The 15,604-nt window shown below is 41.1% G+C and overlaps 2 protein-coding genes across 4 annotated transcripts; both read left to right on the top strand.

The window, feature by feature from the left end:
* Window positions 1–17: 17 nt before the first annotated feature.
* On the top strand, window positions 18–1,507 carry fbxo36a (F-box protein 36a). Its single transcript, XM_054605289.1, has 4 exons — window positions 18–144; window positions 435–543; window positions 705–877; window positions 1,082–1,507. The coding sequence occupies exons 1-4, from the start codon at window positions 49–51 to the stop codon at window positions 1,229–1,231; spliced, it is 528 nt and encodes a 175-aa protein (XP_054461264.1). The 5' UTR covers window positions 18–48; the 3' UTR covers window positions 1,232–1,507.
* A 209-nt stretch (window positions 1,508–1,716) lies between these two features.
* Window positions 1,717–12,693, top strand: zbtb38 (zinc finger and BTB domain containing 38). Of its 3 annotated transcripts, XM_054598593.1 has the most exons (3): window positions 1,717–2,042; window positions 2,603–2,866; window positions 8,433–12,693. In XM_054598593.1, the coding sequence occupies exon 3, from the start codon at window positions 8,433–8,435 to the stop codon at window positions 12,102–12,104; it is 3,672 nt and encodes a 1,223-aa protein (XP_054454568.1). In that variant the 5' UTR covers window positions 1,717–2,042; window positions 2,603–2,866; the 3' UTR covers window positions 12,105–12,693. The 3 variants fall into 3 exon arrangements, with proteins under 3 accessions (XP_054454568.1, XP_054454586.1, XP_054454578.1); XM_054598611.1 differs by lacking the exon at window positions 2,603–2,866; XM_054598603.1 differs by lacking the exons at window positions 1,717–2,042; window positions 2,603–2,866 and adding an exon at window positions 5,427–5,555.
* Window positions 12,694–15,604: the final 2,911 nt, after the last annotated feature.

Here is a 15,604-nt window from a genome sequence, read left to right on the forward strand (position 1 = left end):
TTATGTCAGTGGCTTTTCAGTTGTCATGGTAACGGCCCTGCGTCCAAAATGGCGTCTTTACTCGGGGAGCATCTATTTCAAATGAGTGGTCAGGGTCCACCTCCTCAAAAGGACTTCTTCCAACTTCTCATTAACAAGAATGAGGTTGAGTATTCGTAGTTGTTTTCTATTTATTAATCAGAGTCTCAAATAATAACTTTGAGTTGGTAAGCCCAGCTTGGTTTTACTAGCAGGCTTATATTGATATATATCAAGTTTAAAAAACACTTCCATACAATCTATGAACATTTTTTTTATCGCACTGGGTTATAATCCATCATTCCTAAATACATAATTGTATTGCGGATTTATGTGCACCATAAGGTTCTCCTAGAATGAAATGAAGTCGTAATATCTCCACTGTGCCCTCTCTGTTTATTCCTCTCCACCTTTAGGTAATATGGAGATCATGGAAGATTTCTGTGCGACTTGACTCCAAGGGCGCTGCCCCCAAAGAGCAGAAGACTTCCCATGACAATTTCCTACATCAGAAGACGCTACAGCGTGGGTTCTTCATCAGAATAGACATGTATTCAGTGCCTTACATTATCTATGTGATACTGAAAATCTGTTAGTGTTACAGTACTGTGTTTGGGCTCAGCATTTGCTTTAATGGAAATCTATCATTTGATGTCCAGGCTGTGCTTTCCACTCCTTATCTGTAGAACAAGTTGGTGCAGTTTTCGGGCAGAGAATCCTAGAATACACAAGATCCCTTTGTCAAGGAAAGTTTGATTACCTGGAGCGCTTACCAGATGACATAGTGCTCCGAATCCTGTCCTACGTAGAGTTGAAAGACGTGAGACTACTGGCACAGATTTCACAGAGATTCAGAAAGGTGAGAGTCTCTTCATTTTTTTTTTTTTTAAGTTTACAAAAGTACAATGGTGTCCATATGAGATGATGCAGAGATGGTGTGTTATTTTCCATTTTGCTGTCTCTCCAGCATGCACCTTTGTGCCCATTGATTTTCACACTGATAAGCACACCTGTAAATCTGCTTTGTGTTTTGTTATCTTGTGCTCTGATTGGACTATACCAGCTCTGCAACTCTGAGAAGTTTTGGGAACAAACTGTGAAGAATCGCTGTGCTGAGTTTACCAATGACATGGAGGGCATAGCAAATGCCATGGGCTGGAGGAGGATGTATTTTACCTTTTTCCACACCAGTGTCGTTAAGGCCCAGCAATGAAGCAGCTGAACAGTTTAATCACTGTTGTGAAACAACTGCAGTATTAAAATCATTTTGTGTTGAAATGTGTTATCTACAAAAAAAAGTGTATGTTCAATACATTTAAAGTGCCAGATATTTTTCAAAAACAAATCTGTATTTTTATGTGTTCCTACTTTCTTGTTAAACTTTGGATGATACAGATGACCACCAGTATTCAATGGGTGGATAGATGCCATTATTTGTAAGTTATGTATTGCAAAGTGTTTAATTGTTTGATATTACTGGTAAATTAAAATGAGCAACCTATATAATACAGCAGTGTCCCATCATGTTTCTTAAATGATAAACTGGTAAACATGATCTTAAAAGGATAATTACAAAAAAAGAATTCTTAAGAAACTGGAGTCCTGCTGACATCACATCAAGGTCACTGGTCAATTTCAACATATACTTCCTGTTTACATTCGGCAAAGAACTGCTCCTGCGCCCTCTGCTGAGGTCCGTCAGCACTCAATGCTGTCGCTGCTTACAGCCAGCCTGGGTTTGCATATTGTCTCAGTGCGGTGTTCACTGCTGCAGCCAGCAGAGGGAGCAACATGGCAATGAAAACTAGAGTCAGATGATGGGAGGAGGATCAAGCAAATAAACCCTTGGGTAACGTGTGCAAAACAAGTGCTGTAATTCTGGTTACCATATCCAGGCCTAAAGACCACAACACACCTTTTCTCTGGATTGAAACCTTGTACAAATACGTCTGTGGGGGCATCTGCCAGGCCGGTCTACCTCACCTGAAACCTATACAAGCAAGCTACAGTAACATAAGACAAAGGTATGCACTGTTTCTTTTTATGTTTCTAATCTTATTGAATCAGAGGCAACATATGGGATAATAATTGTAAGCTACACACTGAAATACTGTCATTGTTTCTTATTGTCACAAAAGGATGACAAAGAGAAACACAAACATTGTCCTGTCTTAAGGGACGAGAAGAATGTGTCGTTTTCCAGCATGCTATTTTACATTAATGTTTAAACTCCCCTCAATCTTAAAATTCCTCCCATCCACATGAAAGCTGGGTGTTGGAATGGTCTGACATAACCACACGCAGCCTTGACTGGTTGCTACTATGGCCTATTATTAGCCACTGAACACTGGATACCGCCTTCTCAGCTGAGTCTAGTCTAGGAGGAAAAATATTCATTACGTAACAATACAGGATCTGTCTCCCAGAGCCACTTCCTGAATACCACAGCAAAAAACTAGGCCCTAAACCGAGGCAGAGCGGAAGCCCCATCCCTTCGTTTGCTGGAACAGTTTAAAGCGGTGCCGGTTGTTTTAACGCTTATCCTTTGCTTCCACACATTCACAACGCCACCCCTCCTTCACAGCTCCTCTTTATGGGTCAGTGATGCAGCGAGAGTGACGCAGCAGTGGCAGCAGCCTCCGGTCCGGAAGACAGCAGGAACAGGGAACCGTAGTCCACAGGCAACTTCCAGACAGCAGTGAAGAGGGAAGATGGTGAAGGCCTAATCTAGGCCAAGGGGCGAGCGGGAGCCGGGCAGTAACTGTCCTTTCCTCCTCCTAAACAAACACCACAGAGACGTCCACAGTGGCAGAGACAGGCCCAGCGAGACCTGCGAAGAGACATTTTGGTAGGCAACTCAAAGTGTGAGTGCGGGCTAAGGCAGTAACATTGAGTGCTACTGCAGGGATGAGTGTCTTTCTGTGCTAAGAGTGTAAATGCTTAGAGAATGAGGATGAGGCCTACTCAGCCTTGGAGGGCGGTCTGTGCCTCCCTGCTAGTCGGCGTCTCTAGAGGCCGCAGTTGAGCTTACTGAGCATCGTGGGCCTGTTTATTTGTCCTGTGGTTTTTCAACACATACTAGCTGTGATAACAAGCGCGGGTGAGAAGGCGCTGCATACAAAACATTTTCATATGATTCACTATACAGGGTGCCATCTAAGCGCTTTAAGTAAGGGCAGTTCATTATTAGCTGTTTTGATTCCAGTTAAGCTTGAGTTCTACTTTGAATGTGAATAAATAAAAAGAAAAGTCTCCCAATTCTTAAATTAACATAAATAATTGTTCTCAAAACTGTAAAGCACGTTTGCAAGAATATGCTTATTAAGGACGGCCTTGCCACATAAAAATACAATGGTTAAAAGGGTCCACTATGTTTTGGAGTAAAAAAATGATTTAAAAGCACTTATTTTATTTGTTTAACACAGATGTATTTCAGTCTAAATGCATTAATAAGGTATAACGTATATACTGTACATACAAATTAGGGAGGACTAAAGGAAGACTATAAGGTGGACTGGATCGCGAGAAGAACGAATGGTTTAGAATTATTAGTATACCCGCCATCAAAACCTGCATTCAATTAAAAGTTATTGAAGTTAGTGGGGGACACAGAAACTAAATGTTACATTGATACAACTTCTGTGTATTCTCTTTAAATGCCACTGATCTTGCTGACCTGGCTCAGAGAAAACCACCAATTTACAGCAGTCATCAAAAACCCTCCAACTCACTCTTTAAACATGATAGCAATGCCTTTTGTTCACGTGAATTTAGTCTTATAAGTTAATTTGACTTCTTATTATGTGTTTCTTGGCTGTGAATTTGAGACAGAATTTGACAGCTGTCTCTGTAAATGACAGTCAGCTGTTGTGGTCACTATATAACCCACTTCAACTCCAGCCAGGCTTTCCCCTAGTCTCCCAAATTTAGATTTTACGGCTCCAGTAATAGAATACGTTTTGCATAATCACTTGGATTGCTATCTCTATTTTTTTTTTTTTTGGTGGTCGAACCACCTGGCCCATTGTGTACACTGGCTACTCTCTAGGGCTAATATAGGAGTCTTCGAGGAAGCAGGTCTTCCTGTCAGCAGGAGACTGAGCTTGAAGATAATTGTGTATTTATGAAACCAACATAATGTGATCAAACTCAGAAAAGAGAACAGGACAATATAGCGGCTAAGATTTAGAGTGCTAATTGAGTGTCATTTAAGCGACTAAAGCACAAACACACCTTGAATAGCTTGTTTCCTTCCGGGCAATGAGTGACTGCATGCATAGTGATATGGCACCTGCTACTTCGTCTTTTGAAGTCAACAGTGCATAAAATTAAATGGCTTTCGAACTGGTTTTAAATGAGTCTCAGCCAGCACGAGTAGAAGACCCACACAGGCATAGGACTACACTCAGTTGTGTAAATTAAAGAGCTGCTTCCGTCCTCACAGGCTAGCGAGAGGCTCACAGTGCCACGTCGGGTTCAGCTTCCTCCCCTCCCCCTCGTCTGCAGTGCTGACGCATCTGCTGCTTTTGCATCAATCAGCAGCCTTTATATAGGTATATCGAGAGCCCCTGCTGATAGCAGGACTCCCTTTTTTCCCCTCAGCCGTGCGTTTCAGTTTGCACACATTGTGAGAAAAAGCATCGATGAACATCTGTCCTGTGACCGCTGTGATACACAGTAGGACAGTAGTCACTGCCATCTTCTCACAGGCTCTGCATTACCTAACCACAGAGACTGCGTAAGCACAGACGAAAGGCTTTGATGTAAAATATTGCTGCACAGACAGACTATGTGTGCACAAGCATGAAACAGATGGTGCAGCGTTTTGCATTCAAGGTGCATGTTGTTTTTTATGAGGGCTATAGATAGCCTTAGATATTTAATTTATTTTTCCTTTTTGGTCAATCTCGATGCATCGGGATCTAGCTGATGTGGTGCTGGGGAGATTTGTTGTACAGCGGAGTACACCACACTCTACGCTGCTACCAGCAATGCAGCTGAGGGTTTTCTCTGGCTGTAGCATCGAGCACAGAGCTGGTGTGTGATGTAGCACCCAGCATCTCTCCGCTCTCCCTACAGCCCTCTGCCATGCTTAATAAAAGTTGCCGCTTCCTGCTCAGTGGCTCCAGAACGAACGCTTCACTTGCCCAGCTAGCACAAAAGGGAGACCCATACTCCGGGCTTAGCTACATGCTGGATAAACTGCGAGTTATTCATATAGCTGTGGTGGCAGAGACAGAGGAGGGCAGGGCAGATCTAGCCCAGGACCTGGGATGCATGGATAGATGCGAAGGACGTTGGAGCTGGAGTCATCTGCACACAGAGAGGGAGGGAGAGGAAGAAAGACGTCAGAAAAAGCTCTGCTTCTGACAACACCACTGTTCAGCGACCATCACAGAAGAAAAAAAACTACTTTCGCCTTGCTCTCACGAAACTGTTTTTTTATGTATAGTTGGGTATATTGAGGGTGGTGGAAAAGAGATACTGCATGACACAGTTTCCTGTTTGCCCTCCATCATTCTCTCTGATTTACTAAGGTATGTTTGCATGGTTTCCCTTTATTCATAACCTGTTTTCTTTGCGGAAGTATGCTTTGCAGAGATGCGTGAAGTGGCTTTTGCTTTGACATTTCGCTCTTTGTTTGACAAGACTGTGTCTGTGTGCTATATTGTCATTTCATGGTTTGTGGTTTGGCATGTGGGGATTTTTTTTATTTTACAGGTTGAGACGTTAAAGAATGATATCACATTAGCTTTGAAGGTAAAGCAAGGTTGGGTGTGGCAACATCATAGGAACTGGTGACAATTTCTTTTTAATTTCCGCTCAGCATGTGGTGGCAATAAACAACCGCAATTAGTTCAAACTGTGGCAAATTAAAGTGGTAAAGTAACATAGCAACCCAGAAGAAAAATATGAAACTGTTTCTGTAAACGTCACAAAAAGAGAAATTAGTACAAAAGCCTGAGCGCATCACTTGCTGATATCAGATGAGAAAGTCCTCTGGGTAGCATTTCTGCTGCAGACAAAGACAGAGACCAATACGCATACACAAAGTACATCCAAGCGGAGACAAAGGCAAACCTCGATTGCTCTGTAGTCTGCTGTGTGCTGCAGGTTCTCAGAGAGGGCAAGATGTTTGTGGGAGAGCGGGGATCGAATACCCGGACAGCTCATACAGTCACTTGCCATCTAGCTGAATCCCAATAAGTGCTGCGCCATAGCATGTTGCTATGACAACGGAGGCCTGTCTGAGAAAGAAGGCAGGAGGCTGGTTGTGTTTTCAGCAGTCCGAGAGGCTTGTAGAATGGCGGCCATATTGGATTTGTTGCACGAACATGAGATTGGAAATGGATGAAAAAAACAAACATAGTATGACATCACTGATACATTACCTAAACCCCTTTGCAATAGACAAAAAAGGATTGTAATTTTTTTTTTTTTTATACTAATACAATGTCAACTAATTTCAAATGGGTTGTAATGCCTGAGACAAAAATTTGTAAAACAATAAATAAAATTATATTAAATTGATCTCCTTGTTAATTTAAAATAACTTGAGACCATATTCCCAGTATGGTAGACTAAAATCTGATTATGACAATTAAAACTCTTCTCCTGTTTTCCACTAAGAAGGCACAACAAATAAGTTTACAACAGAGAGAATCTAAATATAGCGGCATTGCCTCCAGAGTAGCAGTTTACGAAAGCATCTCCGGAGAAATGAAGTCATGTTCTCATGCTAAATTGCACAGTTGCTGTATGACTTTGAAAGAAGATTTAAAAAAAATTGATGAGGTAAAGTTCTAATTTAAGATGGATATTTTAAAAACTGATGCAGATGTGATAATTCATCACTTACAAAGACAAGCTGAATGTGTCTTAACAGTTTCAGTCAGCATGCTAGTGTGAAAATTGACTTAGTATAGACTCACACTGACTCTGACTCTGATGTGAGAAGGCCACAGTTAGAACACCATACTTGGTAACACATCCTCTTTCTAAAGTGAGAATGAATGAACTTTAACTTCCTCTAAGTGTTGCAGTTCATTTAGTTAACTGCCAAAATCAAACTAATACACAAATGATGCTTTGTTAATATGCACAATCTATAATTTCCTGCCTGATCGGAAATGTGTGCAGTGTGTGTAATAACCGGAGTATTTAGATATGTGACATTAAGATATATAGTATGGAGGCCTACAACAATACTAATAACAAGACAGTTTCTTTGAAATGGCCGAAGAATGTTAGTGTTCCGAAATCACTTCGTAGCAGGGATTATTGTGCTTCTGTGCTACATTACATTATATCAATGACTTTCATTTCCCTCATGGGGCATTAATTAACTGCTCCTTGTAGTTTTTGACATAAAAGAGTTGACATAAAATGTATGTGGGACAGGTGAAAGGATGCTAAATGACGGACAACTGAAAATGGAGCATATGAGTCATCAGTGTGCAACTGTCATTTTTCATATTTAACCTAGTCCTTGAGAAGAATAAGACTGCCATGACGACTGAACCAGACCTAGTGCGGAGTTGTTGTATCACACTGGATGGAATACCACCGAAATTCCATTATTATAAGCAATATTCTGAATGACTCACGGCATAATTTACCACGCACAAGCAAAGACTTTTAGGGTGCTGCTTTTCTTCTTAGATTCCTCTTCTCATGACTTTGTTGAATTTTTGAATCATCAACTTGGGTTGTTCATGACAAGATTATTCCATGTATGAAATACCAAAAGTCAGCGATGGAACAGAAAGGAAACTATTGGGCAGACAAAAAGTAATCGCATTTAGGAGTTAATTAAGAACGTCCTACATTCAGTCACTATATCTAATACTATTTCTATCAGTATCTTCCCAGTACAATTCTAGATCAGTGGCAACATTTTTAACTCAAATTTGGTTATGTTATTTGACATAAAAACTAATTGTTGTGGTATTTCTAACCAGCTGGATCTTGACACACTCCCAACTGGCAGCTCACAGGCCCACAGGCAGCCTCCACTGCAGCATTAGGGAGTTTAATTTTCTTGTTTAAAGGCATGTTGACAGTAGTATCAACATACATAATCCCATAACTCAAAACAATCATTGCCCAACATCTTAGCACTGACAAATGGTTTGTCTATGTGACCCATTCATTAAGGTTTACATTTAAATTAATTTCAAAGAGACGTGATGGAGATAAGGATGTTAGAACTGTTGACCAGACTGTTGGCACTGGAGCTCATCTGTCAGGATATCACTGCCATCTAGTGTTAAATAACTAGAATTGCAAATATATTTCAAATAAAAAAAATGTACACGCATCTTCTTGATTTTTCTAGCAAATTCAAAACAGTCAGATTCACCATTTTGTAATAATCTGATGAAATTATTCATTTGTCTCTCTTCTTTTTTTAGATGACGGTGGTGTCCCCGTGCACTCAGAACCTCATGGATAGTGCTCACCCTCACACGGTGCTTAGCAAGCTCAATGAGCAGCGCTCACAAGGCCTCTTCTGCGATGTTACCATCGTGGTGGAGGACGTTAAGTTTCGGGCCCACAAGAACATCCTGGCGGCCTGCAGCGGGTACTTCAGGAACGCCCTGACCACTCCTGAGACATGGAGCTCCAGCCAAGTGCTGGAGCTGCTGGACCTGAAGTCCGAGGTGTTCGCCAGCATCCTCAACTTTATCTACTGCTCAAAGGTGACATCACCTGGTACGGAGGACACAGGGGGGCTGGTGGCAGCTGGAAAAAGACTTGGAATTCCTTTTTTAGAGAAGCTTGCAGAACAACAGAGGCAGGATGAATGTGTTAGAGCCACAGACTCTGGCAAAGCCCCGGTGTCAGAAAAAGCAAAGCAGGAGGCCCCCAGACTTGAGGATATTGACAGAGGGCCACGCATCACCAATGCCTTCTCCATCACTGAAGTGTGTCCTGGGAACAATCTTTTCACCCCTCTGGTTCAAACCAATAGGGAGAGGGAATCACCAGATGAGGGAGAGCTCCCATCAAATAGCCCCACGACCTCCTGCCTCAACAAGAACAATGAGACAACACAAGCCCTCTCAGAGCACTCATACGCAGTAATAAAATCCACTGAAGTTAAAGACAGCAGTCAGTGGGACAACAAGAAGGTCTGTAAGCCAGCAATATCTCAGCCAAAGCAACTCTTTTACAGGAATGCAGGCCCGCTTAAAAAGCGCCACAGGCTGAGAGGAACTTTGTGTCGAAGTATACTTCCAGCGCCAGCTGAACCACAAAAAGATAAACTGAATACAATAACCCTCACATCAGCTGATGGTGTCTCCGCAGCACCTGTTGCAGTCATGACCCCGCCTCCGCTTATTTCAGAGGCAGAACAAGAAAAAAGTATAGGCCCAGGGATACCTATTGCTTCTGACAATGTTCAAATGGAGTTAGGCCCACCAACCCTTTCCCCTCACACAGAGGACAGCATTTCAATTTATGGATGTGACCACTGTCCGGAGATATTCACCAATAAAGCTCTTCTCACCATTCACGCAAAGGTACATAAAAAGCGTTTTGTCAGTCATTTGTTATGCAAGTTTTGTCACAGAAAGTTCATACACCTCAAACGACTTCGCAACCACGAGCAGGTCTGTCCCAGAGCTGCAAGAGGCCCGCCTAAACTGGATGACACCGACATATCGACCAAAGAGGTGGAATTCCAGTCAGATGACATACCCAACGAGGAGAGCATCGTGACACAGCTTCCTTCCGATGAGCTCTCCACACCTTACACCCCAGAGCCCCTCGAAGTGGACCAATCAGAGCCTTCACATGTTGAGAAGGCAGTGAGGCCAGGTGGCGGTCAGAGGAGATACAACTGCAGTGTGTGTAAACGGGTCTACGTCACCTTGTCCAGTCTGAAGCGGCACGAGAATGTACATTCCTGGCAGAGGGCATATCCCTGTCATTATTGTAATAAAGTGTTTGCATTGGCAGAGTACCGCACGAAGCACGAAATCTGGCACACAGGTGAACGCCGCTATCAGTGCATTTTCTGCCTGGAGACATTCATGACATATTATATCTTAAAGAACCATCAGAAGTCCTTTCACGGCATTGATCCCAGTCTCGCTGTTAAGAAAAAATCTGCCAACGGTGGTCTGAAAGCCAGTGTTTATCCAATCAAACTCTACCGGCTTCTGCCTATGAAGTTTAGAAAGAGACAATACAAGACTTACAGCCAGACGTATTCAGAGAGTGTCGAAAGAGATGACGAATCTCCACCAGAGGGCAACTCTCTTATCCCTCCGTTTGAGGAAAACGGTCTGAGCGGCCACCCTGACTCTGCTTCATTCCCTCTGACTTTCATGGCGACGACAAAGATGGTGGCCCCTGTCATGCCTCGCATCAGCTTTGGCAAGCCATGTGACCAAGATGTTGACCAAGGTCTGAACAACGACTTGGAAAATCCAAGAGGCACAAGAAAAGAGGCTGAGAATAGAGATTCACCTTTTACTGACTACCACAGTACCTTCTCTTTGCAACCTGATTCTCCAGCAGTGGGATACAAAAATGATCCTCTGGTTCTGAATAACTCAGAGCACATCAGTCATAATGTGCCATTCCTCAACTCTTTGAACACTGTTAAAAAGTTAGGTGAGTTATCAGCTTCCGCAAAACGAGTTGAGGATATGACTAAGGAGATACTTCAGTCAAGCACTGAGAATCTGGTGCGCGATAAAAAGATGGGGGCAAAGACAGAAACATACATCGCCAAACCTGCATGCCCGGGTCCGTCTGTGGATGGTGCTGCCATGCCGCTCTGTCAGATAACAGTGAAAATAGGCAACGAAGCCATCATCCGTCGCCGAATCAAAGGATCCAAGCTCTTCCCCAGAAAGAAAAGGAGAATCAGAGAAGTGAGTGAGGAGGAGAGCCCAAACCAGGACCCTCCAACACGGGAAACCTCGGAGAGCCCCAGGCTCCGTCTGAGACAGGAAGTCACTTCCGCCACACAGCCAGAGACATTCGATGATCCCAATGACTGTGACACAGCTGATATGCTTTGGCGTCCCTACTATTCTTACAAAGCTAAGAAGAAAAGGAAGAAGTTGAGATTAAAGCATGGAAAGGCTTTGTTTCACGGTTATCCTGAAACATCCGTAGATAGAACTGCTCCCAGTGACGCCCACCTCGAGAAAAGTAGTCGGCTGACAGAAGAGGGCGTGTCAGGCTGTAGTGGAGAGGTGAAACGTAGTCTCAGCAGGAACTCCAGCCCGAGGACCACCTACAGCTGTGACATCTGTGACAGCTCTTTTATCACAGAGACCGGTCTGAGAGCTCATGTTATCGGTTCCCACCCGTGTTTCTGCCGGACCTGTGGTAAACAGGGTCCCCCTGGTGAGGCACCTGCCGGTGGTGATTACATCTGCAACCGCTGCATGGAGAACGGCTCCTGTTTTGATAACACACCCCGGAGCCCCAACCCAGAGAAGAAGTATCGCTGCTCCTTCTGTCCCCAGAGGTTTCTCTACCTGGCCACCAAGAGAAGCCATGAGAAAAAACACCAGGAGGCAAATGAGGAGGGATATAGTTCGGACAACTTCACACCATGTTCGAATTACTCTGCAGACTTGAGGGAAGACGATAAACAAGACGACATCAAAACAGAAGACAGTGACAATCAGGGAGGCGTTGACATAAAAAGTGAAAGGGTAGAAGAAGGACATTGTTCCATTGATAAAATTAAGCCTAAAACTGAGGACACAACTGACTTTATGTCTTTGACTACCTACCAAGACATGTCATATTCCAACATTAAAAGTCCATTATCGCCTTGCAATGAACCATTCTTTTCCCTGACAACCCCAAAGATGAAACATAAAATGGCGAAAAAAGCGATCAATGCTTCTATGCAGCTCATCTCAAAAAAGCAGTCTTGTGACAGAGATAGTGTTAGCAACCAGGACATTTTGATGGGGCCAAGAACAACCAGTCACAATGATCTTGAGAAGTCCAGTAAACTCTTTAGGAGAAATGACTCTGAAGCTAAAGCTACCCATGTTTCTATACACAAGCCAGAGAAATGGATGTGCAAAGAGGAGCCATTTTTTTAAAGATCTTTGAGGACTGGGGACAACCATCGTCCAAAGAGAAAGTGAATAAATTCAACTTCAAACTACTGCTTTTGGTTAGGAAATGTAAAGTTTTCATCTTTGCAGCTGAGCTCAATAAAATGTTTTGAATCAACAACACTAAACATGAGTATCTAACATGAATCACATGCTGTAATTTCTTCCCTCCTAAACTCAATGACTGAATTATTTTTCACCTTGGTAGAATATATTTTTGGGATAATATAGGACCTTCTGACACAGACTGTATTTTGCCCATTGTCTATGCATATATATGGCAGACTCAGTGACAAAACTGTAAGCAATTTCAGAACAGGGGTTAGGGTGTGTTGGAGAACTGAAAAGTTTCCTAATGTGGTTAAATCTTCACTTTTTTTAAGAACATGTCTGGAGAAAACAGTATGAATTTTACAACTGTCACATTTCCGAATCTCACGCTCAGTTATCTGACCATGGTGAGTTGCACTTTATAAATAGACTATGCTATTCTGTTGGTTCAATATTTGATAATTCAATCGTAAGCACCACTGAAATAATTCTTATTTCTAATTAACACATGGAACCATTGAGATTAAAGCTATGTTTGTGTGTTTAATATGTATAAAACATGTAAAACTACTTAAATAAATGTTGTTGATATTCTAAACAGACACATCCTGTCCTCCTTTATCGGTAAATGCTTGATTATCAACTAACAGTTTTCAGTGACCATTGATAAGCACGCTCACTAATTCTCTCACGGTAAGGAGAAATATCTTAACATTTTAAAAGTAGGATTTTAAAAGTCATATCCACTGCAAACTTTTTCCTAAATATTTAGCCACATGGTGGTTATCCGCTTCTCCTGGTCCTTCAGGGACCTGCAGCACATCTGAGAAGTCCATTCCCTCATTCTTCAACACAAACTGCATCTGTATTTAGAGTTGGGCCTCAATACACAATAACCAGATGTTTTTAAATTCTTTGCTTCTTTCTAAGACTGAGCTGGTGATGTAACAAATGGATCACACGTTTTAGGTACAAGGTCTCAGCACACTGATTATGCCAGGAAGGCAACTTTTTCCATTAATTTAATAAAGGATGATTAAGTATTAAAAACACTGATAGCAAAAATCCATGTTATGTTACTGATGCTATTGAAGATTGAATATGAGCATAATTTTCAATTACTCATTCATAACCTGTAAAAAATATAGCTGATGGCATCGTAAGCCATTTCACACTGAGATAAGTAAAGATTAGTGACTCTAATGTTAAATCTTCATATCGTTGAAGTATAGTTGGAGGCATGTATTTGCCATCACTTCAATGTACAAATGAAAAGGGCACATACTCACTATAATGTACTATAGATACTATACAATAAACTATAAGATACAAATCCAGCATAGACTCCTTATGTTCCATATCTTTTTAGTGTTGTAAAACACTTCAGAAAAATATCCTTGGTCTCTTTGAATAAGGGATTTTGAATAAAATGATTTGCTATATGTGGCTTTAACTAAATATCTATATTAAATAGAACCCCTGATCTGCGGAAAACATGAAATATTTTACATTGAAAGTGTTATCACAACGTTGATGGTAAACAGCAGAGGGTTTTGTGACATAATATGCATTTCAAAAGATAGATTAGATATTAATAATAGAGTGAGCTATATGTTCGCAGGAGATAATAAATAGATTATTAAAGTTATAATGCATACCTGACTGCCCTTTCAGGCTCTCTGACGTCGCCATGAAAGTCAGAGGAAATGAAACAGTGTCAGGGTGGCCGCTCAGACCGTTTTCCTCAAACGGAGGGATAAGAGAGTTGCTCTCTGGTGGAGATTCGTCATCACCTGGAAAAGGGGAAGAGAATGCAGGATGTCATGTTTTAATCCAAGGGAGACACTATAATTATTATAATCATTTTATTACAGATGAAGATGAATAAATCATCTTTATAAGTCAACAATCTTGGGATATTATATTTGGGGAACATTTGCAAATACTAAAATTGTCTATTCCATTGATATAAGCACTCACACGATAATGAGAATGAGAAAATCCCATAGTGAGTATCACCTTAGCTTTCTTCAATTGTCATTCTTTATCTTGCTTTAAGATGAAACTCAGGTAAAAGCACAACCTCAAAAATAAAATTATGTTAAATGAGAATGACCCTGGGAGAAAAAACATTACTGCATGTTCTTTTTTTATATAGTTTGACTCATGTAAAGGGAAATGGTTATTTATATAATAGCCTGTTAAGAGTGCTAGACAAATACAACACCAGATAGCAGGGATGTGTGAATTTCTATTTCTATTTTGTACAGTTCCTCTGATTTATGTAGCCTACAGTTCCAGTCAAAAGTGTGGACACACCTTCTCATTCAACTACTTTGAAGAATCTAAAATATAAAACATATTCTGCCTTGTTGAGCATTTGTTTGTTTACCACACACTTCCATATGTGTTCCTTCATAGTTTGGATGTCTTCAATATTAATCTACAATGTAGAAAAAAATAAAAATAAAAATAAAGAAAAACCATTGAATGAGAAGGTGTGTCTTTTGACTGGTACTGCACCAGTATGAGTTGTAATGTAGAGTTAAACTTACAATATTTCCTTTTGATAGCTCTGTAGTTGAGTAGAAGTAGAAGTACCTAAAATGGAAAGAAATCAAGTAAACTTCAAGGAAATAAAGAAAGTACAACTACTCAAGTATTTATACTTTGTTGTTTTCCATTTCATCAGGCTATTATTATGTATTTAATATGTTTATTAGTGCAGTAACAAAATGAGTCCCTCCTCCAGTAGAATTGCAGTACAGGATACACAACTATTTAGGAAATGTACTATCAACACTCCCAGCTAAACTGTCTGGCATACAGTACCAGTCAAAAGTTGGGACACACCTTCTCATTCAACTACTTTGAAGAATCTAAAATATAAAACATATTCTGGTTTGTTGAGCATTTGTTTGTTTACCACATAATTCCATATGTGTTCCTTCATAATTTGGATAAAGAAAAACCATTGAATGAGAAGGTGTCCAAACTTTTGACTGGTACTGCACCAGTATGAGTTGTAATGTAGAGTTACACTTACATAGTTTTGATGTCTTCAATATTAATCTACAATGTAGAAAAAAAAAAAAAAAAAATAAAGAAAAAGTGTGTCCAAACTTTTCACTGCTACTGTATGTTATTACATTTTTTTGCACTATTATTCAAAGTGAGGAATGTTTTCACCAATCCTAAAAAAGTGTGCCTCAGGAATGTGTTTTTCACCTCTGGTGACACTACCATGTCACACACACACACACAGGCAGGGCTGACCTAAGGCACTGGTAAAATGAGATTAGCCAGCTAAGCTAACTAGCTCCACATGTCACAGTGAGCAGTTGCATAATGAGCTACGCTGCATTGAGACCTTAAATCCCCCCTTACAGCTCCTGCCATCTCCACAGTGACAGTCAACGCAAAGGAGCTCATAT

Source organism: Anoplopoma fimbria, chromosome 1 (assembly GCF_027596085.1).
Source record: "Anoplopoma fimbria isolate UVic2021 breed Golden Eagle Sablefish chromosome 1, Afim_UVic_2022, whole genome shotgun sequence".
Lineage (NCBI taxonomy): Eukaryota > Metazoa > Chordata > Actinopteri > Perciformes > Anoplopomatidae > Anoplopoma > Anoplopoma fimbria.